Source organism: Oncorhynchus tshawytscha, linkage group LG22 (genome assembly GCF_018296145.1).
Source record: "Oncorhynchus tshawytscha isolate Ot180627B linkage group LG22, Otsh_v2.0, whole genome shotgun sequence".
NCBI classification, from domain to species: domain Eukaryota; kingdom Metazoa; phylum Chordata; class Actinopteri; order Salmoniformes; family Salmonidae; genus Oncorhynchus; species Oncorhynchus tshawytscha.
The window spans coordinates 41548609-41573947 of NC_056450.1; the positions used below are offsets into that span (position 1 = coordinate 41548609).

The window sequence follows — 25339 nt, forward strand, 5'->3', positions numbered from 1 at the left end:
CAGTTGACAGCAGATGTCTATATATGGTCCCACAGTTGACAGCAGATGTCTATATATGGTCCCACAGTTGACAGCAGATGTGAGAAACAGAAAATATACCATGAAGTCCAAGGAACTGTCTGTAGATCACCGAGATAGAATTGGGTTGAGTCATATCCGGGGGAAGGTTACACAACGATTTCTAGAGTGTTGAAAGTTTCCAAGAGTACGGAGGTCTTCATCATTGGGAAATTGAAAAATATGGATCTACCCAGACTCTGCCTAGAGATGGTTATCCGACCAAACTGAACAACCAGGCAAGAATGACCTTGTTTAGGGAGGTGACCAATGACCACCCTGACAGAACTACAGAGTTCCTTGGCTGAGATGGGAGAACCTGCCAGACGGACAACAGTCTCTACCGCACTTCCCTAATCTGGGCTTTCTGGGAGAGTGGCCAGATGGAAGCCACTCCTGAGAAAAAGCCACATGACAGCATGCCTGAAGCTGGCAAAAAAAAAGCATTTGAAAGAGCATATCTAAAAAGATTGTGGTCTGATGAGATGAAAATGTAACTCTTTGGCCTGAATGCAAACTGCTACGTCTGGAGAAAACCATGCACAGCTCCGTCTGGAGAAAACCTTGAAGATTGCTGTTCACCATCTAACTTAACAGAGCTTGAAAAAAAATCTGTAAGGAAGAATGGGAAGAAAATCCTCAATTCCAGATGACTCAAAGCTTGATACAGACATACCCAAGACTACGCAAAGCTGTAATCTCCACCAATGGTGTTTCTACAAAGTATTGACTCAGGGGTGTGAATACTTACGTAAATTAGATCTGTATTTCATTTTCAATAAAATGTACAAATATTTCTAAAAACATGTTGTTTTCACTTTCTTTATGGGTTATTGTGTGTAGCTGGGTGAGGGAAAACAAATAAAATCTAATCCATTTTGAATTCATGCTGTAAAACAATGTGGAATAAGTCCAGGGGTAGGAATACGTTCTGAAGGCAACATAACTCCCCTTAAATTCTACCTCAAAGTTTTACCAAATAAGTTAAACAAACAAAAATGAGAAATCTGGCAACCCGAAATGAATCTCTTCCTTGAAAAAGAAAGACGACGACCCCCCCCCCCCACTAAAACTGCTTCAGCTCGTCCACTGTCCCGGGGTCATCCATGCAGCAACGGAGAGGTCAGAGTTGAAAGGTGAGAAGTTGACTCTTCACCGCCAGGCCCGGTTGAGCAGTTTGACCTGTGCCAGACGTTTACTAATCATGGTGGCGAAGAACAGAGCGAACAGAACACTGCTGATCAGGACGTAGTCGTAGTCATCTTTCAGCACGTCGAACTGCTTGGAGGGGTACACCCTGGTTTGGTAGATGTCAAGACCGTACGCAACCACCTGTGTCACAAAACATTCACATTTCCGTGTTAAATATTTAGTCTTTTGACCTACACTACAGTTGAATCTTCATTTCATCTACAGTCGCTTTCTGCATTGTCAGTGTAACATGACCTTGGAAATGCAGAAGGAAGTCCAGACTTGACACATTGAAGGAAGTGTAATAGACCAGTTTCCACAGGGGGTACTATCCACAGGGGGTACTAGGACCCCTGGGGGTACCTAGCCTATCCACAGGGGGTACTAGGACCACTGGGGGTACTAAGAACCCTGGGGGTACCTAGCCTATCCACAGGGGGTACTAGGATCCCTGGGGGTACTAAGAACCCTGGGGGTACCTAACCTATCCACAGGGGGTACTAGGATCCCTGGGGGTACCTAGCCTATCCACAGGGGGTACTAGGATCCCTGGGGGTACTAGGATCCCTGGGGGTACCTAGCCTATCCACAGGGGTACTAAGAACCCTGTGGGTACCTAGCCTATCCACAGGGGGTACTTAAACTTAGCCTATCCACAGGGGTACTAGGACCCTGGGGTACTTGGCCTATCCACAGGGGGTACTAGGATCCCTGGGGGTATCTAGATCCACAGGGGGTACTAGGATCCCTGGGGGTACCTAGCCTATCCACAGGGGTACTAGGACCCATGGGGGTACTAAGAACCCTGGGGGTACTTGGCCTATCCACAGGGGGTACTAGGACCCCTGGGGGTACTAAGAACCCTGGGGGTACCTAGCCTATCCACAGGGGGTACTAGGATCCCTGGGGGTACCTAGCCTATCCACAGGGGTACTAGGAATCCCTGGGGGTACCTAGCCTATCCACAGGGGGTACTAAGAACCCTGGGGGTACCTAGCCTATCCACAGGGGGTACTAAGAACCCTGTGGGTACCTAGCCTATCCACAGGGGGTACTTAAACCTAGCCTATCCACAGGGGGTACTAGGACCCCTGAGGGTACCTAGCCTATCCACAGGGGGTACTAGATAAGACTCATGAGACCATAGGCCTACTGGTAAAATGCACATGAGGGGTACTCCAAGGGTACTGTGGACATAGCAAAATGTACTTTGTGGTACAGTAGCCGAAACAGGTTGGAAACCAATGTAATAGACCATAGACTCACCAGACACGTGGACTCCAGGCCAGAGGGGGCAGTGTAGATTCCTTTCACTCTCGCTACGGTCTGATTGTAGTTGATGAACCACTCTGTGCGGATGGGCATCTCAGGGGCGTAGGGTATAAGGTTCTCCTCACTGAAAATAAATGATAAATCAATTCTTACTTTCATAGGAGTTTCATCTAGTGACAAGGGCCCAAAAAATTTGTCAAAGACTCCAGCCACCCTAGTCATAGACGGTTCTCTCTGGTACTAACCCGGTAAGCGGTGCCAGAGCGCCAAGTCCAGGTCCAAAAGGCTTCTTAACAGCTTCTACCCCCAAAACATAAGACTCCTGAACAGCTAATCAAAATGGCTACCTGGACTATTTGCATTGTCACGCCCCTCCCCCATTTTACACTGCTCCGCCTCTCTGTTTATTATCCATGCATAGTCACTTTACCTCTACCTATATATTACCTCAACAAACCTGTACCCCCTGCACTGGTACCCCCTGCACTGGTACCCCCTGCACTGGTACCCCCTGTATATAGCCTCGCTACTGTTATTTTATTGTTGGTTCTTAAATTATCTGTTATTTTTCACTTCAGTTTATTTTTGTAAATGCTTTCTTAAAACCTATTTTTCTTAACTGCGTTGTTGGTTAAGGGCTTGTAAGTAAGCATTTCACCCTAAGGTCTCTACACCTGTTGTATTCAGCATTTCACCCTAAGGTCTCTACACCTGTTGTATTCAGCATTTCACCCTAAGGTCTCTACACCTGTTGTATTCAGCATTTCACCCTAAGGTCTCTACACCAGTTGTATTCAGCGCATGTGACAAATAACATTTGATTTGATTTGAACCAGTATTCCTCTCTAACGGTCAAATAACTTTGGGGAAAAAAACAGGGTCCTGTTCATTAGTGCACAATGTAGCAAAAAATGTTTTGCAACAGAAAACAAAAATTGTGCATTTGTAAATTGGGACAAAAAGAGGTATTCCCTCCCAGTTACAGCACATTTTTCTTCCTTTTGGTGCCTGATGAACACGACCCAGGGGGGTTGGTACTAACCGGCTGTGTTCAGTGACGACCTCTGGTCTCCGTGGATCCAGGAACATCTTGGGGAGAGACAAGATGGCTCCTGATGGTAACCCCACTGAGAAACAAATGAATTACGATACAGATACTGCTGAAAGAGGGCATTAAATCCACTAAAAACTAGACTCTGCATAACTAAAGGTCTAGCAACAACAAAAAATGTAACCATGAAAATCATTAATGACTGTCAATAACAAATACTTCTTAGTATCCTTGGTTATTGTTTAGGCAACGTTTTGCAGTCTCTTTATTATTTAAAACATTTAAAAAACAAACAAAGTACTGACCCAGGAGGTCTCAGGGAGCAACCCACCCATCTATCCACTCGTCCCTCCCATACTGACCCAGGAGGTCTCAGGGAGCAACCCACCCATCTATCCACCCGTCCCTCCCATACTGACCCAGGAGGTCTCAGGGAGCAACATTTAGCCACCCACAAAAACACCCACCCACCCATCTTTCAACCCATCCCTCCCTCCCATACTGACCCAGGAGATGTCTAGAGGTGATTCCCTTCTCAGTGAGCGTAGCCTCCATAGTGGTGATGGGAGAGGGGAAGATGTAGGTCTGCTGTAGGACCTGGGGCAGATGGGGTCTGTCCAGACTACTGAACACTGTGCTGTTATACAGCTCTGTCCCTTCAAACAGCTCCAGCACACTGAACTCATTACGCCTGGACTTGGTGTTCCAGTATTCATACTGTGGAGAGGGAGGGACAGAGAGTGAGGGACAGAGAGAGAGAGACCGAGAGAGACAGAGAAAATGTTTAGGGTTTCTCAATAGCTGGAAGACAGTAGTTCATTACCCTTTTTCCTCACCATAGAAATCATCTTTGTAACACTTGTGACCGTAACAACAGCAGCTGATACTACTACTGTTGCTACTCCTACTTCGAATAGTACTACTCCTACCACTCCTACTACTACCACTGATAATACTACTACCACTATTGATAATACTACTACTACTACCACTGATAATACTACCACCACCACCACTGATACTACTACTACAACCACTGATAATACTACTACCACCACTACTGATAATACTACTGATAATACTACTACCACTACTGATAATACTACTGATAATAATACTACTACTAATACTACTACGACCACCACTGACAATACTACTACCACTACTGATAATACTACTACTACTACTACTACTGATACTACCACTACTACCACCACTACTGAGAAAATACTACTACTACCACCACCACTACTGAAAATACTACTACTGATACTACCACTACTAATAATACTACTACCACTACTGATAACACTACCACTACTACTGATAATACTACTTCCACTACTACTACCACCACTACTACCGATAATACTACTACCACCACTACTACTGATAATACTACCACCACCACCACTACTACCACCACCACCACTACTGATAATACGACTACCACCACTACTACTGATAATACTACTACCACCACCACCACCACCACTACTACTGATAATACTACTACCACCACCACTACTGATAATACCACCACTACTGATACTACTACTACCACCACCACTACTACTGATAATACTACTACCACCACCACCACTACTGATAATACTACTACCACCACCACCACTACTGATAATACTACTACCACCACCACCACTGATAATACTACCACCACCACCACTACTGATAATACTACCACCACCACCACTACTGATACCATACTACCACCACCACTGATAATACTACCACCACCACCACCACTACTGATAATACTACTACCACCACTACCACCACCACCGATAATACTACTACTACTGATAATACTACTACCACCACCACCACTACTACTACTGATAATACTACCACCACCACTACTGATAATACTACCACCACCACCACCACTACTACTACTACTACCACCACCACCACCACCACCACCACCACCACTACTGATAATACTACCACCACCACCACTACTGATAATACTACCACCACCACCACTACTACTGATAATACCACCACCACCACTACTGATAATACTACCACCACCACCACTACTACTAATACTACCACCACCACCACTACTACTACTGATAATACCACCACCACTACTACTGATAATACTACCACCACCACCACTACTACTACTGATAATACTACCACCACCACTACTACTACTGATAATACTACTACCACCACTACTACTACTGATAATACTACTACTACTGATAATACTACCACCACCACTGATAATACTACTACTACTGATAATACTACTACCACCACCACCACTACTACTACTGATAATACTACTACCACCACCACCACTACTACTACTGATAATACTACTACCACCACCACCACCACCACTACTACTACTGATAATACTACTACCACCACCCCTACTACTGATAATACTACTACCACCACCACCACTACTACTACTGATAATACTACCACCACCCACCACCACCACCACACACTACTGATAATACTACCACCACCACCACTAACTGATAATACTACCACCACCCCACTACTGATAATACTACACCACCACCACTACTGATACTACCACCACCTACTACTACTACCACCCTACTACTGATAATACTACTACTACTACTACTACCACCACCACCACCACCACTACTACTACTGATAATACTACTACCACCACCACTACTACTACTACTACCCCTACTGATAATACTACTACCACCACCCCCTACTGATAATACTACTACCACCCCTACTGATAATACTACTACTACTACTACCACCCCTACTGATAATACTACTACTACCACCCCTACTGATAATACTACTACTACCACCCCTACTGATAATACTACTACTACCACCCCTACTGATAATACTACTACTACCACCCCTACTGATAATACTACTACTACCACCCCTACTGATAATACTGCCACCCCTACTGATAATACTGCCACCCCTACTGATAATACTGCCACCCCTACTGATAATACTGCCACCCCTACTGATAATACTACCACTACCACCCCTACTGATAATACTACTACTACCACCCCTACTGATAATACTACTACTACCACCCCTACTGATAATACTACTACTACTACCCCTACTGATAATACTACTGATAATACTACTACCAGTAGTGGTGGTAGTAGGATTATCAGTAGGGGTGGTAATCATACTACTACTACTACTACTACTACTACTACTACTACTACTACTACTACTACTACTACTACTACCACCAATAATACTACTACTACTAATAATACTACTAATACTGTGAATACTTGGCTGCTACTGCTACTACTCACCACCACCCAGTTCTCAGAGTGGACAAAGTGTACGGGCCCCCTGGCCTTCCTCTGAACGGCTTCATGGATGATCCGTCCAGTCACACCGTCGACCAGGAACACGCCCACGAAGGCCCGCTCAGGGTGTGTGTCTGTACTCTCTGTCACCACTGCCAGCAGGTTAGGGTTCAGGTACTGTGGTGAAAAAAAAAAAAAAAAGACTTTTATTCAGGTTCACAACAACAACAACAAATTGTTCTTATTTCCAATAAGTTTGTATGTGTGCATTTGTTTGCTCCTCAAAAATGATTAAAAGTTAAATTTTTGGGTCAGAGTTTGCTGAACATGCTTTTTAGTCCAGGACTAGTCTAAAATCTGTATCTGGGAAACCGGCCCTTAAAATAGTTTGAGTGTAGAGCCTCTAGTCCACAGTCTTTCTTAAAGTATGGGTCACAACCCACTTGCCGTGTTAATAGTGGGTTGTTGCCGTGTCAGAGTAAATGTAGAATTATTTAATAAATTACCGGAATTGATTTGTCCATGTGCAACTGCTCTCCGCGACCCACACGCTGCAGTGCTGTGGTTCAGCAGCAATACGATGTGCTGTCGACTTGTCGTTCCCCCTCGCCATCGCTCACCGCTGTCATCAAATGGACTCGAGCTAGCCACAAGTTCTGAGTGAGCTCAAATCGTCATGAAACGCAAAATACTGCGATGAGTTCAAACCTCTTGGTTTTGTACAATCTTGTGAGAAATGACGGCCGCAATGTGTTTTGTGCTGTGAAGTGCTTACACGCTGACCACACAGCTCGCGTCGCAAAAATAAAAATGTACACATACATGTTATTCAAATGATTGCGCCCACACTGCCCGCGGGCGTCTGCGTGGCCAGGTCGCTAAAATAGAAATGAGTTCGATTTGTGACACTCAACACGCTGCAAGTCCCGCCTCTCCCATCTCCTCATTGGTTTTTAGGAGCATATACCCACGTGGGTGATTGAAAGATGAACGGAGGTCCACACTCCTGTCGGTTTGTAGTAATGCTGTAAAGTTGGTTGCCAACCGCCATTTAAAGTCCAACGAAGAAAAATAAGCCTCAAGGAAGGAGGAGAGATGAGAAACAAAATTGGGTTGACCGTTTTGTGTGTGGATTAATTGTCGGAGTAGAGGACCTTGTGCATTTCAGGTAAAATAACAACCCAACGTTTATATACCATCAGCAAGCTAGCTAGCATTTATATACCAACAGCTAGCTAGCTAGCATTTATATACCAACAGCTAGCTAGCTAGCATTTATATACCAACAGCTAGCATTTATATACCAACAGCTAGCTAGCTAGCATTTATATACCAACAGCTAGCTAAATTGCCATAAATGTTTAACGCTTTCGACCGGTCCCCAAATTAATATAATTGGTTCAGAGTTTGTTTTGATATTTCAACCTGCGTGTCCTGATCGCTTCTGGTGTGGGTGAACCGCGAGTCCAGCTTAATCAGCATGATAGAAATGAGTCTCTCAAAACGAAAAAATAAAAAACGACCCGTCCCGACCAAACATCCACAGCATAACGTTAAACCCAGGGAGTTCTGTCAGAACAGGGCAGAATGCTTCAGGAAACAGTGCTTCGACAGTGGACGAGTCAGTCAGATAGCAAAGCATTGTTGTCATTTTATAACAGGTGATGTCTAGCAGAAATAAGGGATAACTCTCTCTCATAGTAGTAGATTAGTTCTTACAAACAATCCCCTCGTACACAGCTAATAGCTAGCTAGCTAATGTTAGCCAAAGCAAGCTAGCAAGATACTGATAGTGCAATACAGAATCTACTGTACACATCTTACTGTATAAATTACTGTACACATCTTACTGTATAATTTACTGTACACATCTTACTGTATAATCACTGTACACATCTTACTGTACAATCTACTGTACACATCTTACTGTACAAATTACTGTACACATCTTACTGTACAAATTACTGTACACATCTTACTGTACAAATTACTGTACACATCTTACTGTACAAATTACTGTACACATCTTACTGTATAAATTACTGTACACATCTTACTGTATAAATTACTGTACACATCTTACTGTTGGAAACGAGTCTAGCTTGGAACTGTTGGAACTGTAATCTTTTTTTATTCTGAATACAATTATTTAACACGTCACACAGATGTAGACCGTGACAGACAGAGGCACAGACAGACAGACAGACAGATCTGTGTGATTTGATCAGTCAGTTTATTCCAGTTCAGAATGAATGAATGTGAATTCATTTTAACAGCAACAGTTCCAACCTAGACAGACATGTAAGAGTGTTTTTAATCATTTATATGTACATCTCATTATTTGTTGTTGTCTATACTGCATTTGTTTTAGGCATAAGGACAATGAAATGCACCAATATTAACATATAGTTGCATGTTTTCATAAACTTGGGTCCCAGGAAAAACACAGAATTTCTAATTTGTGTCCCAGGCTGTAAAAGTTGAACCCCTGCTGTAGTTTACGGTCCCACCACCTAGAGCCGTGTTTACCTGGTAGAGAACACTGTCCTCCCACCTAGAGCAGGGTTTACCTGGTAGAGAACACTGTCCTCCCACCTAGAGCCGTGTTTACCTGGTAGAGAACACTGTCCTCCCACCTAGAGCAGGGTTTACCTGGTAGAGAACACTGTCCTCCCACCTAGAGCAGGGTTTACCTGGTAGAGAACACTGTCCTCCCACCTAGAGCAGGGTTTACCTGGTAGAGAACACTGTCCTCCCACCTAGAGCAGGGTTTACCTGGTAGAGAACACTGTCCTCCCACCTAGAGCAGGGTTTACCTGGTAGAGAACACTGTCCTCCCACCTAGAGCAGGGTTTACCTTGTAGAGAACACTGCGGTCTCCCATCACTCTGCCCTGAGAGTGGACATGCTCGTTGGGCCTCTTCCCTTTGACAGCTACTATCTTCTGAACCTCTGTAGGAAGGACCACCTCCCAGATCCGCTCTGTGGACAGGTCCTGGATGAACACACACACACACTCAATGTCACATCCATGCATACACACACACACACACACACACAAATGAATGTCGCGTGCACACACACAGTGTTAAGTCACCTTGCGCAGTCTGAATCCAGACAGGTTTCCCTGATCTGAGCGGATCAGGTAGAAGAAGATGGAGGAGGCCATCTCCTGGAGCTGCTGTAGGACGTTCTTAGTGGAGGGGAAGGCTGTCACCTGGAGGGGAGGGAGGGAGGGAACACATAAAAGGCAGAAAAACGAAAAGGAGTCAACACTAACAGGGACTTTACAAAATAAAGGCGCAAATCTTTCCCACAGCAACAGGACCTTGGAATCAGACAGATGTAGTCCTACCTTGTATTGGTCATTGACCTACCTTGTATTGGTCGTCGACCAGCAGCAGGACCTTGGAATCAGACAGCCCTCGTCCTACCTTGTATTGGTCATCGACCAGCAACAGGACCTTGGAATCAGACAGCCCTCGTCCTACCTTGTATTGGTCATCGACCAGCAACAGGACCTTGGAATCAGACAGCCCTCGTCCTACCTTGTATTGGTCATCGACCAGCAACAGGACCTTGGAATCAGACAGCCCTCGTCCTACCTTGTATTGGTCATCGACCAGCAACAGGACCTTGGAATCAGACAGCCCTCGTCCTACCTTGTATTGGTCATCGACCAGCAACAGGACCTTGGAATCAGACAGCCCTCGTCCTACCTTGTATTGGTCATCGACCAGCAACAGGACCTTGGAATCAGACAGTCCTACCTTGTATTGGTCGTCGACCAGCAACAGGACCTTGGCGTAGTCCTGGTCTATAACAGGTAGTAGGAGTGACTGGAGGATGGGGCGGGGCAGGGCCGGCAGGGCGATGTGACTCTTCCTGCCAAATATGGGGTTGAACACATGCAGGGTGGCCAGGCCAGTGTCCTGGGAGGGGGGGGACAGACACAGCGATAGCAGAAATGTTTAGAAAGAAATAGAGACATTTCCTCCAACGTTACATCCAGTCGGAGTAAGAGCTGCCCTACCTAGTTACAGTACGTAAACACTTAAACATGAATCCCTACTGAGATGCTTGATAACGACAGCCCGCCAATGTCTTTTTTTAGGTTCAAGATCAAATTTAAAATCATTGGGGAATCTTAAAATTCACCAGAGCTCTCAAATAAAAATAAATAAATGGTGTAGTAAGGACTATTTTGCAACACCGTCCATGAGTGTTGTTTTCTACCTTATCCTTGATGAGCAGAGTGCACTGTGGGGGATGTGGGAAGTGAGCGGTAGTCCTCTGAACTATCAGTTTGAAGGCTGCGTTGGGCTGGACATTCTCCAGGTAGTGCTTCCACAGAATGCTGCCTGACTTGCTGTCGATGCCAAAGAGCTAGAACCAAACAGAGATCAAAGATGATTATTTCATACCGTTATGCTATAAAGTTTAACAATACTTCTTTTATGGCCAAGAACAAAACGCACTGTGAAAACCGAACATCCTTCCAAACAACATTCCAATCATTTATTAAATTGATTGTACAAAAAGCACATCACATTCAGAGCATTTGACAGAGCTTGTGCTTCGACTGAACACGACATCCTGCCTGAGCCTCACTAGGACTACAGTAAAGTGCTACCAATGTTGGTGCTGAGGTCAACAGACCGTAGTGATAAGGTCAACAGATAGTAGTGCTGAGGTCAACAGAAATTAGTGATGGGGTCATCAGACAGTAGTGCTGAGGTCAACAGAAATTAGTGATGGGGTCATCAGACAGTAGTGATGAGGTCAACAGGTGATGGGGTCATCAGACAGTAGTGATGGGGTAGTAGTGTGAGTAGTGATGGGGTCATCAGACAGTAGTGATGGGGTCATCAGACAGTAGTGATGGGGTCATCAGACAGTAGTGATGGGGTCAGACAGTAGTGATGGGGTCATCAGACAGTAGTGATGGGGTCAGACAGTAGTGATGGGGTCAGACAGTAGTGATGGGGTCATCAGACAGTAGTGATGGGGTCATCAGACAGTAGTGATGGGGTCATCAGACAGTAGTGATGGGGTCATCAGACAGTAGTGATGGGGTCATCAGACAGTAGTGATGGGGTCATCAGACAGTAGTGATGGGGTCATCAGACAGTAGTGATGGGGTCATCAGACAGTAGTGATGGGGTCATCAGACAGTAGTGATGGGGTCATCAGACAGTAGTGATGGGGTCATCAGACAGTAGTGATGGGGTCATCAGACAGTAGTGATGGGGTCATCAGAGTGATGGGGTCAGTGATAGTGATGGGGTCATCAGACAGTAGTGATGGGGTCATCAGACAGTAGTGATGGGGTCATCAGACAGTAGTGATGGGGTCATCAGACAGAACCTTTCTCTACCAATGAGTAGATCTCTAGCAGCAGTTCACCTTTAGTTTCTTCTTCTTTTTTTATTTCTACCATGTTTTTTAGCAGGTAGTTTCTCACCTTGCTGGAGGCAGTGACCATGAGGATCACCTTCTGCCATCTATAAATACACACACCCTCTCGTCTCACCTTCCCGAGGTCGTGACCCCCACTCCCCCTCACCTTTCCCGTCTCACCTTTCCCGTGACCCCCCCCCCTCTCGTCCCACCTTCCCCGAGGCCGTGACCCCCCTCCCCTCTCGTCTCACCTTCCCCGAGGCCGTGACCCCCTCCCCTTCTCACCGAGGCCGTGACCCCCCCCTCCCCCTCTCGTCTCACCTTCCCGAGGCCGTGACCCCCTCCCCCTCTCGTCTCACCTTCCCAGAGGCCGTGACCCCCTCCCCCTCTCGTCTCACCTTCCCAGAGGCCGTGACCCCCTCCCCCGTCTCACCTTCCCAGAGGCCGTGACCCCCTCCCGTCTCACCTTCCCAGAGGCCGTGACCCCCTCCCGTCTCACCTTCCCCCGTGACCCCCTCCCGTCTCACCTTCCCAGAGGCCGTGACCCCCTCCCGTCTCACCTTCCCAGAGGCCGTGACCCCCTCCCGTCTCACCTTCCCAGAGGCCGTGACCCCCTCCCCCCTCCCCCGTCCCTCACCTTCCCAGAGGCCGTGACCCCCCCCCCCTCCCGTCTCACCTTCCCAGAGGCCGTGACCCCCTCCCGTCTCACCTTCCCAGAGGCCGTGACCCCCTCCCGTCTCACCTTCCCAGAGGCCGTGACCCCCTCCCGTCTCACCTTCCCAGAGGCCGTGACCCCCTCCCGTCTCACCTTCCCAGAGGCCGTGACCCCCTCCCGTCTCACCTTCCCAGAGGCCGTGACCCCCCTCCCGTCTCACCTTCCCAGAGGCCGTGACCCCCTCCCGTCTCACCTTCCCAGAGGCCGTGACCCCCCCCCTCACCTTCCCCCTGACCCCCTCCCGTCTCACCTTCCCAGAGGCCGTGACCCCCTCCCCCCCTTCCCCCTGACCCCTCCGTCTCACCTTCCCAGAGGCCGTGACCCCCTTCCCCCTCACCTTCCCAGAGGCCGTGACCCCCTTCCCCCTCACCTTCACCTTCCCAGAGGCCGTGACCCCCCTTCCCCCTCACCTTCCGAGGCCGTGACCCCCTTCCCCCTCACCTTCCCAGGCCGTGACCCCCCCCCCCCTCACCTTCCGAGGCCGTGACCCCCTTCCCCCTCACCTTCCGAGGCCGTGACCCCCTTCCCCCTCACCTTCCGAGGCCGTGACCCCCTTCCCCCCCTTCCCCCTCACCTTCACCCGAGGCCGTGACCCCCTACCCCCCTCACCTTCCCGAGGCCGTGACCCCCCTTCCCCCTCACCTTCCCCGAGGCGGTGACCATAACCATCATCTTCTGCAGGTTGAACTCATCCCTGGACAACGTTTCTATGGTGACCTCGTTCTTAACCTGGCCGCGGGGTTTACGGGCTTCGTAGAACAACTTCCACAGGTGGGCCAGCCACGCCTGGAGCAGAGTCACCTGGGATGACAGACGCTTCAGCACCATGGGGAATAACCCGTCTAAGGGGGAGGGAGAAGCACGGAGAGACGGACACACGTTATTATCTACAGTTTCAGTCGTTAGATTATAAAAACAGTTATCGTTCGAGAGGGAAGTCGTCACGATAGAAGGCTGGACCGGAAGAAGTTTCCTCAGGTTTATCAGGACGACAGAGGATTCATTCTACAGGGACACTACATACACGAGGTCGACACTGAAGCCCACATACTGATCTACAAACAGACTACAAGAACACAACACAGACTACAAGAACACAACACAGACTACAAGAACACAACACAGACTACAAGAACACCACACAGACTACAAGAACACAACACAGACTACAAGAACACAACACAGACAACACAGACTACAAGAACACAACACAGACAACAAGAACACAACACAGACTACAAGAACACAACACAGACAACACAGACTACAAGAACACAACACAGACTACAAGAACACAACACAGACTACAAGAACACAACACAGACTACAAGAACACAACACAGACAACACAGACTACAAGAACACAACACAGACTACAAGAACACAACACAGACTACAAGAACACAACACAGACTACAAGAACACAACAGACTACAAGAACACAACACAGACTACAAGAACACCACACAGACTACAAGAACACCACACAGACTACAAGAACACAACACAGACTACAAGAACACCACACAGACTACAAGAAGACAACACAGACTACAAGAACACAACACAGACTACAAGAACACAACACAGACTACAAGAACACAAAGACTACAAGAACACAACACAAACAACAGACTACAAGAACACAACACAGACTACAAGAACACCACACAGACAACACAGACTACAAGAACACCACACAGACAACACAGACTACAAGAACACCACACAGACAACACAGACTACAAGAACACCACACAGACTACAAGAACACAACACAGACTACAAGAACACCACACAGACTACAAGAACACCACACAGACTACAAGAACACAACACAGACTACAAGAACACAACACAACACAGACTACAAGAACACAACACAGACTACAAGAACACAACACAGACTACAAGACTACAACAAAGACTACAACACTACAAGAACACAACCAAAGAACAAAGCAGAAACGTTAAAATCAGAGCCCTTCGCTACTGATCGTCAACATAAGCAAACAGAAAGGACAGAACGCTCAGAGCTTTACCTTGAATGGCTGGATCCAAGCGCAGCAATTAGAAAACCAAAGAGACAGAGCAAGACTTAAGCCAATTGGGGATAGCAATACATAAGAGGACAATTAGCTTAGACAGGGTCAAATACGTTCCTGGCGGCAACAAACACAGGCCATCACAAATACTTATATTATAAAAAGCCAAAAAGAGACAAAAACACATAAAAAAATGAATTGTTTTTTTTAAACAGAAGAAGACATGGTAAAAACATCAATACACGTATTTTAAAAAGGGAATGACGAAGCATAATAACATTGTTTTTGTTGTTGTGTCATCCTTAATTATTATATTTTATGCACGTTGTCTTTTCTACATTAATGTATTTAAAAAATGATAACATGAATAACGTTCGCTAGGCTCTGATCTCTGACGTTCTTTACCAGCTTTCTTGCCAAACTCCCCCTCCAGCTCGGCCTGGGTGCCAGTGAGCGGCAGGTCCACCATCTCCATGGTAACAACATCAGCTAGGGCCTCCTCTCTGGTCCATACCACACGTCCTGGAATCACAGGTGTTGGTTAGAAGCCTCGTCTAGTGTGTGTGTGTTGTGTGTATGAGATATGTTTTATTAGGATCCCCGTTAGCCAATAGTGAAAGTTTGTCTTCCTGGGGCCTGACACATAACAAAGAGAGACATTACATACAAAAATACAATTTACATACATTTAAAACAGTGTGTGTGTTCCAGTGTTTGTTCCAGTGTGTGTGTGTGTGTTCCAGTATGTGTACGTGTATGTTCCAGTGTGTGTTCCAGTATGTGTACGTGTATGTGTGTGTTCCAGTGTGTGTATGTGTGTGTTCCAGTGTGTGTGTGTGTGTTCCAGTGTGTGTTCCAGTGTGTGTGTCCAGTGTGTGTATGTGTGTGTTCCAGTGTGTGTTGTGTGTGTGTGTGTGTGTGTGTGTTCCAGTGTGTGTTCCATGTGTGTGTTCCAGTGTGTGTGTGTGTGTGTTCCATGTGTGTGTGTGTGTGTGTGTGTGTGTTCCAGTGTGTGTGTGTGTGTGTTCCAGTGTGTGTGTGTGTGTGTGTTCCAGTGTGTGTGTGTGTGTGTGTGTGTGTTCCAGTGTGTGTGTGTTCCAGTGTGTGTGTGTGTGTGTTCCAGTGTGTGTGTGTGTGTGTGTGTTCCATGTGTGTGTGTGTCCAGTGTGTGTTCCAGTGTGTGTGTGTGTGTTCCAGTGTGTGTATGTGTGTGTGTTTTGTGTGTGTGTGTGTGTGTGTGTTCCAGTGTGTGTATGTGTGTGTTCCAGTGTGTGTGTTCCAGTGTGTGTGTGTGTGTGTTCCAGTGTGTGTGTGTGTGTGTGTTCCAGTGTGTGTGTGTGTGTGTTCCAGTGTGTGTGTGTGTGTGTGTGTGTGTGTTCCAGTGTGTGTGTGTGTGTGTGTTCCAGTGTGTGTGTGTGTGTTGTGTGTGTGTGTGTGTGTGTTCCAGTGTGTGTGTGTGTGTGTTCCAGTGTGTGTGTGTGTGTTCCAGTGTGTGTGTTCCAGTGTGTGTGTTCCAGTGTGTGTGTGTGTTCCAGTGTGTGTGTGTGTTCCAGTGTGTCTGTGTGTTCCAGTGTGTGTGTGTGTGTTCCAGTGTGTGTGTGTGTTCCAGTGTGTGTGTGTGTTCCAGTGTGTGTATGTGTGTTCCAGTGAATCCAAAATAAGCTTAGGTGGTGGGCGTGGCAATGAGAACGGTCGCCCGTCGTCACGGCGACATTGTAGAGGATATTTTACATCTCGGCGAGGTTGAGATTATTTGTATTTTAAAAAATTAAGCACATTTCCTGCAAGTCTACACTCAATGGAGCTGAGAATCCCTTTCGCAGTTTAAAGCTAAATTTCCTACAACTCTATGCATTTCGCCATGAACAATGCTGTGTTCTTTCGCACAAACATAATAAGAAAATTAATACTAATAAATGCTTTGTTTTTTTAATTTAATTCTCCCCGACCGTCTAACTTATGTTAGTTTTTTTAAAACATTCGTATGAGAACAATCTAGACCATTATCTTTTCTACATATTTTATATCTGATTTTTCGTTTAAGTTTACACACCAAGAGCGCATTTCCATCCCAATTTTATTTTTATTTTAAAAATTTTTTTAAATTACCCCCAAAAAATACAAAGATTACAATGGCAGACAAATCCCTAATGTGTGTGCGCACGTTTCTGGTTTTACTATCCTTGTGGGGACCAGAAGTCCTCACAAGGTTACTAAAACAAGGAACATTCAGACAAGTGGGGATATTTCTCAGTCCCCACAAGGAAGAAAAAGCTATTTTAGGCTGAGAGGGTTGGTTTATAATCAGGGTTAGGAGTTGGGTTCAGAGTTAAGGTTAGGGAAAATAGGAATTCGAATGGGAATCAACGGTTTGGTCCTCACAAGGATAGTAAAACCAACGTGTGTGTGTGTGTGTGTGTGTGTGTAAACATACCTGGCTGCTGTATGAAGGTGAGAGCATGGTCCTGTGTCTGCACTAGGACCCTGTAGCCCACAGAGTCGTCCTTCTTCAGGAAGGCATGGACATACAGCTGGGGAGGGGAGACATCACAGGGTGAGACACCACAGGGTGAGACACCACACACTACAGGGTGAGACACTACAGGGTGAGACACTACAGGGTGAGACACTACAGGGTGAGACACTACAGGGTGAGACACCACAGGGTGAGACACTACACACTACAGGGTGAGACACTACAGGGTGAGACACTACAGGGTGAGACACTACAGGGTGAGACACCACAGGGTGAGACACTACACACTACAGGGTGAGACACTACAGGGTGAGACACTACAGGGTGAGACACCACAGGGTGAGACACCACAGGGTGAGACACCACAGGGTGAGACACTACAGGGTGAGACACTACAGGGTGAGACACTACAGGGTGAGACACTACAGGGTGAGACATCACAGGGTGAGACACTACAGGTGGGTGAGACACTACAGGGTGAGACACCACAGGGTGAGACACCACAGGGTGAGACACCACAGGGTGAGACATCACAGGGTGAGACACTACAGGGTGAGACACCACAGGGTGAGACACTACAGGGTGAGACACTACAGGGTGAGACACTACAGGGTGAGACACTACAGGGTGAGACACTACAGGGTGAGACACTACAGGGTGAGACACCACAGGGTGAGACACTACAGGGTGAGACACTACAGGGTGAGACACTACAGGGTGAGACACTACAGGGTGAGACATCACAGGGTGAGACACTACAGGGTGAGACACCACAGGGTGAGACACCACAGGGTGAGACACCACAGGGTGAGACACCACACACTACAGGGTGAGACACCACAGGGTGAGACACTACAGGGTGAGACACTACAGGGTGAGACATCACAGGGTGAGACACCACACACTACAGGGTGAGACACTACAGGGTGAGACACCACAGGGTGAGACACCACAGGGTGAGACACCACAGGGTGAGACATTAAACAGGGTGAGACATACAGGGTGAGACACTGCACAGGGTGAGACACTACAGGGTGAGACATCACAGGGTGAGACACCACAGGGTGAGACACCTACAGGGTGAGACACCACAGGGTGAGACACCACACACTACAGGGTGAGACACTACAGGGTGAGACACTACAGGGTGAGACACTACAGGGTGAGACACCACAGGGTGAGACACAGGCCTACAGGGTGAGACACCACAGGGTGAGACACCACAGGGTGAGACACCACAGGGTGAGACACTACAGGGTGAGACATCACAGGGTGAGACACTACAGGGTGAGACACCACAGGGTGAGACACTACAGGGTGAGACACTACAGGGTGAGACACTACAGGGTGAGACATCACAGGGTGAGACACCACACACTACAGGGTGAGACACTACAGGGTGAGACACCACAGGGTGAGACACTACAGGGTGAGACACCCGTAAAGCACTTCGTGACAACCGATCATATTAAAAAGGATTTATTAATAAATGTGATTTGATTGTCGTCCTGCACCCCAACATTGGCAGATTCCAACCGGGTTTCCTTTAGACTTTTCTGGAAGCGAGGGGGTTTGGATGTGTCAAAACCCCCATATTTACTACCCTACACCTGCTTTACCGACATACAGACAACACTCACCGCGTGTGGTTTCCCCCCGTTAAGCTCCAGGGGAAAGAGGACGGTGGTATCCAATAACCTGCGACCAGAGTCAACGCTGAACAGATTGATAGCACAAGCCTGCAGTGGGAACGACAAGGGAGATAACCAACGGGGGTTACTCACCGCAGAATAATTCAACTGTTCAAATTACGGATCACACGAGTGACGCAACACTTAAGATGTTTAGGCGACACGATGACGACTCACCGTTTCGTTTTTGGGAGTCATGACGGCAGCAACAGTCTTCTTCCCCGTGGTGGCAAATGAGACTAAGAACGCCTGTAAAAAAAAGAGCAGTAGAGACGTGTCGTACCGGGGAGAAATATATAGCAGTAATCAAACTCAGACGCGTTCTACTGTATACAGGTAGATACTGTATTCAGGTAGATACGGTTTACTGTATTTAGGTAGATACGGTTTACTGTATTCAGGTAGACACGGTTTACTGTATTCAGGTAGACACGGTTTACTGTATTCAGGTAGACACGGTTTACTGTATTCAGGTAGACACGGTTTACTGTATTTAGGTAGACACGGTTTACTGTATTTAGGTAGATATGGTTTACTGTATTTAGGTAGATACGGTTTACTGTATTTAGGTAGATACGGTTTACTGTATTTAGGTAGATACGGTTTACTGTATTTAGGTAGATACGGTTTACTGTATTTAGGTAGATACGGTTTACTGTATTTAGGTAGATACGGTTTACTGTATTTAGGTAGACACGGTTTACTGTATTTAGGTAGACACGGTTTACTGTATTTAGGTAGACACGGTTTACTGTATTTAGGTAGACACGGTTTACTGTATTTAGGTAGACACGGTTTACTGTATTTAGGTAGACACGGTTTACTGTATTCAGGTAGACACGGTTTACTGTATTTAGGTAGACACGGTTTACTGTATTTAGGTAGACACGGTTTACTGTATTTAGGTAGACACGGTTTACTGTATTTAGGTAGACACGGTTTACTGTATTTAGGTAGACACGGTTTACTGTATTTAGGTAGACACGGTTTACTGTATTTAGGTAGACACGGTTTACTGTATTTAGGTAGACACGGTTTACTGTATTTAGGTAGACACGGTTTACTGTATTTAGGTAGACACGGTTTACTGTATTTAGGTAGACACGGTTTACTGTATTTAGGTAGACACGGTTTACTGTATTTAGGTAGATACGGTTTACTGTATTTAGGTAGATATGGTTTACTGTATTTAGGTAGACACGGTTTACTGTATTTAGGTAGACACGGTTTACTGTATTTAGGTAGACACGGTTTACTGTATTTAGGTAGACACGGTTTACTGTATTCAGGTAGACACGGTTTACTGTATTCAGGTAGACACGGTTTACTGTATTTAGGTAGACACGGTTTACTGTATTTAGGTAGACACGGTTTACTGTATTTAGGTAGATACGGTTTACTGTATTTAGGTAGACACGGTTTACTGTATTTAGGTAGACACGGTTTACTGTATTTAGGTAGACACGGTTTACTGTATTTAGGTAGACACGGTTTACTGTATTTAGGTAGACATGGTTTACTGTATTTAGGTAGATATGGTTTACTGTATTTAGGTAGATATGGTTTACTGTATTTAGGTAGATATGGTTTACTGTATTTAGGTAGATATGGTTTACTGTATTTAGGTAGATATGGTTTACTGTATTTAGGTAGATATGGTTTACTGTATTTAGGTAGATATGGTTTACTGTATTTAGGTAGATATGGTTTACTGTATTTAGGTAGATATGGTTTACTGTATTTAGGTAGATATGGTTTACTGTATTTAGGTAGATATGGTTTACTGTATTTAGGTAGATATGGTTTACTGTATTTAGGTAGATATGGTTTACTGTATTTAGGTAGATATGGTTTACTGTATTTAGGTAGATATGGTTTACTGTATGGTATAACAAAAGTCAGTGACATTAATGATTGCCTGTCTGGGATTAATTACATTTATTGAATTCAACTATATTGAATAAACAAAAATGAATGAATGAATGAATGAATGAATGAATGAATGAATGTGTACCGGTTGGAAGTCTCTGAGTGGGGCGATGGTGTATCCATCAGCATTGAGCTGCAGCAGGACATGGTGGTCTGGTCCGAGCTGGAGAAAGAACTCTGAGAGGGGGGAGCGGGCCGGGTGGGGCTGGCTGGACACCAGGACTGGCTGGAAGCCTGGGGACACCTCCAGATCCAGAGACTGGGGGAAGAGTAGGAAAGGAAGCAACAGAAAGACATTGGTCATTCGTTTCCACTCATCAAGCAATAGCATCAATGGGATAATTAATCCACAAGGTATACACAGGTTTTTAAAGGAAAAAAATCCACTCAAAAACAAATGGAAATTTGCTAACACGTTAACATTAGCTAGCGTCTGCTCGCTAGCTGAACCAGTCTCAAAATCAACCCATATGAAACTAAAAGGCAGGGATGCCAACAACGCCAGTTCACACACTCCATGCTGAATACACATGCTAGTTAGTGCAGTGAAGTTCTCGCTAATTCCCAAATGAGTTTTCATTCTGTTCTGCTGTGATTGGTGCGCCGAGTTCTACAGCTGACTACTCTGTGATGTCATCACGTTGGCCAAATGTTCCAGAGTAGCGAGACACAGAGCCAGTTCTCAGAAATCAGCATGTATCTGACTGACAACAGTCCCACAACTTTGGTTCCGTACAACTTCAACAACAAGCTGGCAAACTAGCTAGCGTATGACCGTTCAAACCAGCTAGCATATGACCGTTCAAACTAGCTTGCACTAGGGCTGCTAGCTGGAGCATGGGTTGCCGTAATAGCCAGTGTGTCATAGCTACCGAGGCCAGAGTGATTTTCAGAACTAGGAATTCGTTTTAGGCAGATGAGCAAACAACATTTTTTTTATTTTTTTATTTTTACAAATCGGTAGAGGGATGAATGTCGCCATTTGACGTGAGACGGTGCAGTCCACTGTTGATACATTCGGCAGCAGTCAAGTTCAAGACGGACTTTCAAGATGCAAAGTGTCACTTGCCTCTTCATCAGGATGTGTTTTGCATCATAGGAGTCATCATGATGTGTCAACTGACACGTTGTATCTTGAAAGTCCAACATCTTGAAAACTTGACACGCAAAAACATTTTTGGGAACGTTTTAACAAGTGGACTAATGAAGATTTTTTTTTATAATAATGAAAAATAACCTTTTTTTGAGTGGAGTCCTTTAAAAATCACAGAAGTTAAAGCAAAAACAGATGCCATGACTGAACCTTAAGATCGGCAGGCAAACTTTTTGGCTCGAGACACATTGGGATTTTGACATTTAAAAGGAGGGCTGCTCAGATTTTTTTTTTTAAGACCGATTTGTTTGTCAAACTCGACTTGCAGGCTAGAAAAGGGGCAGTTATTTGAAAATATACAGGTCCATTATCATGTGTATATATAATCATCTATCTCGCTCGCGGTCCATTATCATCAGATCATCTATCTATAGATCGATAGATATGAAATCCAATCCGATCCTATTTCACCTTTGATTCCTATCCTTGTTATTGAATACCGACTGAACCTTAAGATCGGCAGGCAAACTTATACCGAATGGTATTCAAACTCATTACAAATTATTTTACTCTTCTTCAATAGATCAGTTGCAAACATATCTGTTGCCATCAAGCACTGGCTCACTGAACGATACGGTTGTGGCGGTGGGAGACAGGTACAGTACCTGTAGTAGGATCTGGCTGAACTCTGGAGTCTCCTCAGCCTGTATCGGGAGGGTGTAGAGGGCGAGAGTGGCAGGATCCACACACATCAGCACCCCCTGACCGACCACCACACAGCTGGACTCAACACTGGACAGCCATGAGGCTTCGACTGATCTCTGAGGACAACGACAGACAGGAATCACTGGGTTAGAGACAGGACATGTGTGTACAGGCTTAAAGTAGACCAACAGACACAGTGTAGATGCTGACGGAGGAGTAACCCTTTGGGCTGGTTTCCCAGACACAGATTCCATTTCCTCCGGGACTGAAAAAGCATGCTCAAAAGGAGATGTTTTATTTATTTTTTTAAATCAAGGACTAGGCTTAATCTGGCTCTGGAAAACAGGCCCTTTCCTGATACCTTCATGAATTTTAAAATGGTTGCCAATGAAGGTTTGATGACAGTGCTAGAGTAGTTACCTGCTTGATGATCTCTCCATCCTCTAGGCTGTAGGCTATGATAGTGAGGTGAGAGTTAGGAACCACCCCCAACACATAGACCTCCTCTTCTCCCCCAGAGTACACTGCCTGGTACTGGACTGCATCACTGTGGGGTACATAAAATACTTAGTAGATCAGTTTTACAACAGTCCTGAAATTAAATGCATATTACCTACGTGCTGTAGACTGGGTTCAAATACTATTTGAAATATTTTTAGATACTTTGAGTGTTTGATTGAGCCTTTATGGATTGCCAGATGGGCAGGGCTTGCACTTTTGGCTACATTTGATTGGCTCCATTGCGTCAGGTAAGTGTCACCAAGTGCAGCAAAATCATTTGAAATAAAAACAAATACCATTTGAACCAATGTCTGGTCCCAGACAGCACCAGTGTCCTACTGTACCTACCTGTCAGGCAGATTCTCCACCCATTTCTGGTGTCCATTGGATAAGTAGTGGAGAGAGAGGGCAGCTTTCTTTAGCACAGCCACAAGCTTTACGGTGTCCTGTATGGCCACAAAACACGCAGCCTGGAAGCTGAAATAGAGAAGAGACATTATGAGCCGTTCGAAATCTCTAAAAATCAATTATGTCAATTTCTATTGAGAGTGTCTCAGATATAAAATTGCAGATAATGAGAAACAGGTAAATCTGCACACGAAGACACACACACCTGCCAGTATCCAGCACGGCCTCCCAGTTCAGCCCGCCAATGTTTGTGTCCCAGGAACGGAGCAAACGACCATCTCCAACCACCATCAGAGCATCTAGAGAAGACGTAAAGAACAGTCAAATATCCGCTGTGAAAGATGAAGGCAGGATCTTAAAATGAACATAGGCCTAGATAAAGCCAATGCTTTGACTCTGTACAACACGGTTATGTTGGCTAGGCCAAGAAACTAGGCAGGTCTACAACAAACTTTTAAAAGGCTGTAGTCACCTTGTCCATGCAGCAGAAGTATGTCTATGCTTCCCTCTGGTCCGGTCTTGTCCACATGTCTCCAAACTGTAAAGTCAGAATGAAAAATATTTAACTCAATGCAACTCAAAAAATTAATAATTTAATAATTTTTGTCACAGATTTCAGAGTCAAAGAGAAAAGCTATAAACCCATTCGTATTGTAATGTGAATTACAAATACTCACGGAGATCTCCAGTCCTGGAGTTGAAAGAGGCAAAGATATTCTTGTCGGTGGCGACGAACATCTTTTTAGACGACTGTGTATTCGACTCAAAGTGGGCAAAGAGTGTCTTCCCCACATACTGCTGTCTCCTGGAAACACAAAAAGAGGAATGGTTTTTTTAACAGTCAAGCCTTCTTGTTGAAATATAGTAAGCTATTTTTTACTTTAGTTAATCAATCACTAATGCACATAATCATTACTGTGGCATTTGGAGACAGTATCATATCTGCAAAGACACTGATCACAAGAAGGAGCAAGTGGGACAAATCTGGGGGTAACGGGTCTCCTTCCCCCATTGATCCTTAACCCCATTAAAAGAAGCGATCTGAAAATACATTTACATTCGTCAATGACTAGCATATATGTTCAAACAAGAGACGGGTGCAGACATGACAGGGCTAACTATTGAGTGAATCCAACCCCGGGGAGATCTACTGCCTTTTCGCCTGTGTCTAAGATCAACCACATCTGACGCTGTCAATGGTTAGCACATAGCATTAGCTTACGTTCACTAGCTGCAAAACACAATCAATAGACATTCTCAATTGTAAAATAGCTAGCTAACATACCAATCAAATTTTCCAACTTGATCTTCGAAAACAGCTTCACTAATACAAAAAAAAGACAATGAGATTACAAATAAAGACGTTAGTTTAGCCATTTTAACAGATGACTTCTTAGTGAAGGTAACGACCAAAGATGGTGGATACATAAAGATGATTTACTCAGGCCGTTAACCATTGAAAACAAAATGGTCCGTTCCGAT

At 45.5% G+C, this 25339-nt stretch overlaps 1 protein-coding gene across 2 annotated transcripts; it reads right to left on the reverse strand.

Annotated features, from left to right (window-relative positions):
* LOC112221369 (ER membrane protein complex subunit 1-like) lies at positions 1-25306 on the reverse strand. 2 transcript variants are annotated; one of them, XM_042304283.1, is made up of 23 exons: positions 25143-25306; positions 24535-24662; positions 24330-24395; positions 24063-24156; positions 23798-23926; positions 23369-23495; positions 22909-23064; positions 21236-21409; positions 19399-19470; positions 19171-19269; positions 17489-17585; positions 15460-15576; positions 15052-15060; positions 13652-13851; positions 11131-11280; positions 10665-10826; positions 9992-10111; positions 9752-9889; positions 6898-7071; positions 4078-4288; positions 3563-3647; positions 2515-2644; positions 1-1389 (listed from the first exon to the last, which is right to left on the reverse strand). In XM_042304283.1, exons 1-23 carry the CDS (start codon positions 25283-25285, stop codon positions 1210-1212), a joined length of 2961 nt encoding a protein of 986 aa, XP_042160217.1. In that variant the 5' UTR covers positions 25286-25306; the 3' UTR covers positions 1-1209. The 2 variants fall into 2 exon arrangements, with proteins under 2 accessions (XP_042160217.1, XP_042160218.1); XM_042304284.1 differs by lacking the exon at positions 15052-15060.
* Positions 25307-25339: the final 33 nt, after the last annotated feature.

What these genes read in the sequence shown, in the direction of transcription:
- LOC112221369 (XM_042304283.1), bottom strand. Translation starts at nt 25,285, where the DNA reads ATGTATCCACCATCTTTGGTCGTTACCTTCACTAAGAAGTCATCTGTT. An exon ending in TCAGCCAGATCCTACTACAG is followed by an intron (nt 21,410 to 22,908) that starts GTACTGTACCTG and finishes CTCTTCCCCCAG; the next exon opens with TCTCTGGATCTGGAGGTGTC. An exon ending in TGACTCCCAAAAACGAAACG is followed by an intron (nt 19,270 to 19,398) that starts GTGAGTCGTCAT and finishes TTCCCACTGCAG; the next exon opens with GCTTGTGCTATCAATCTGTT.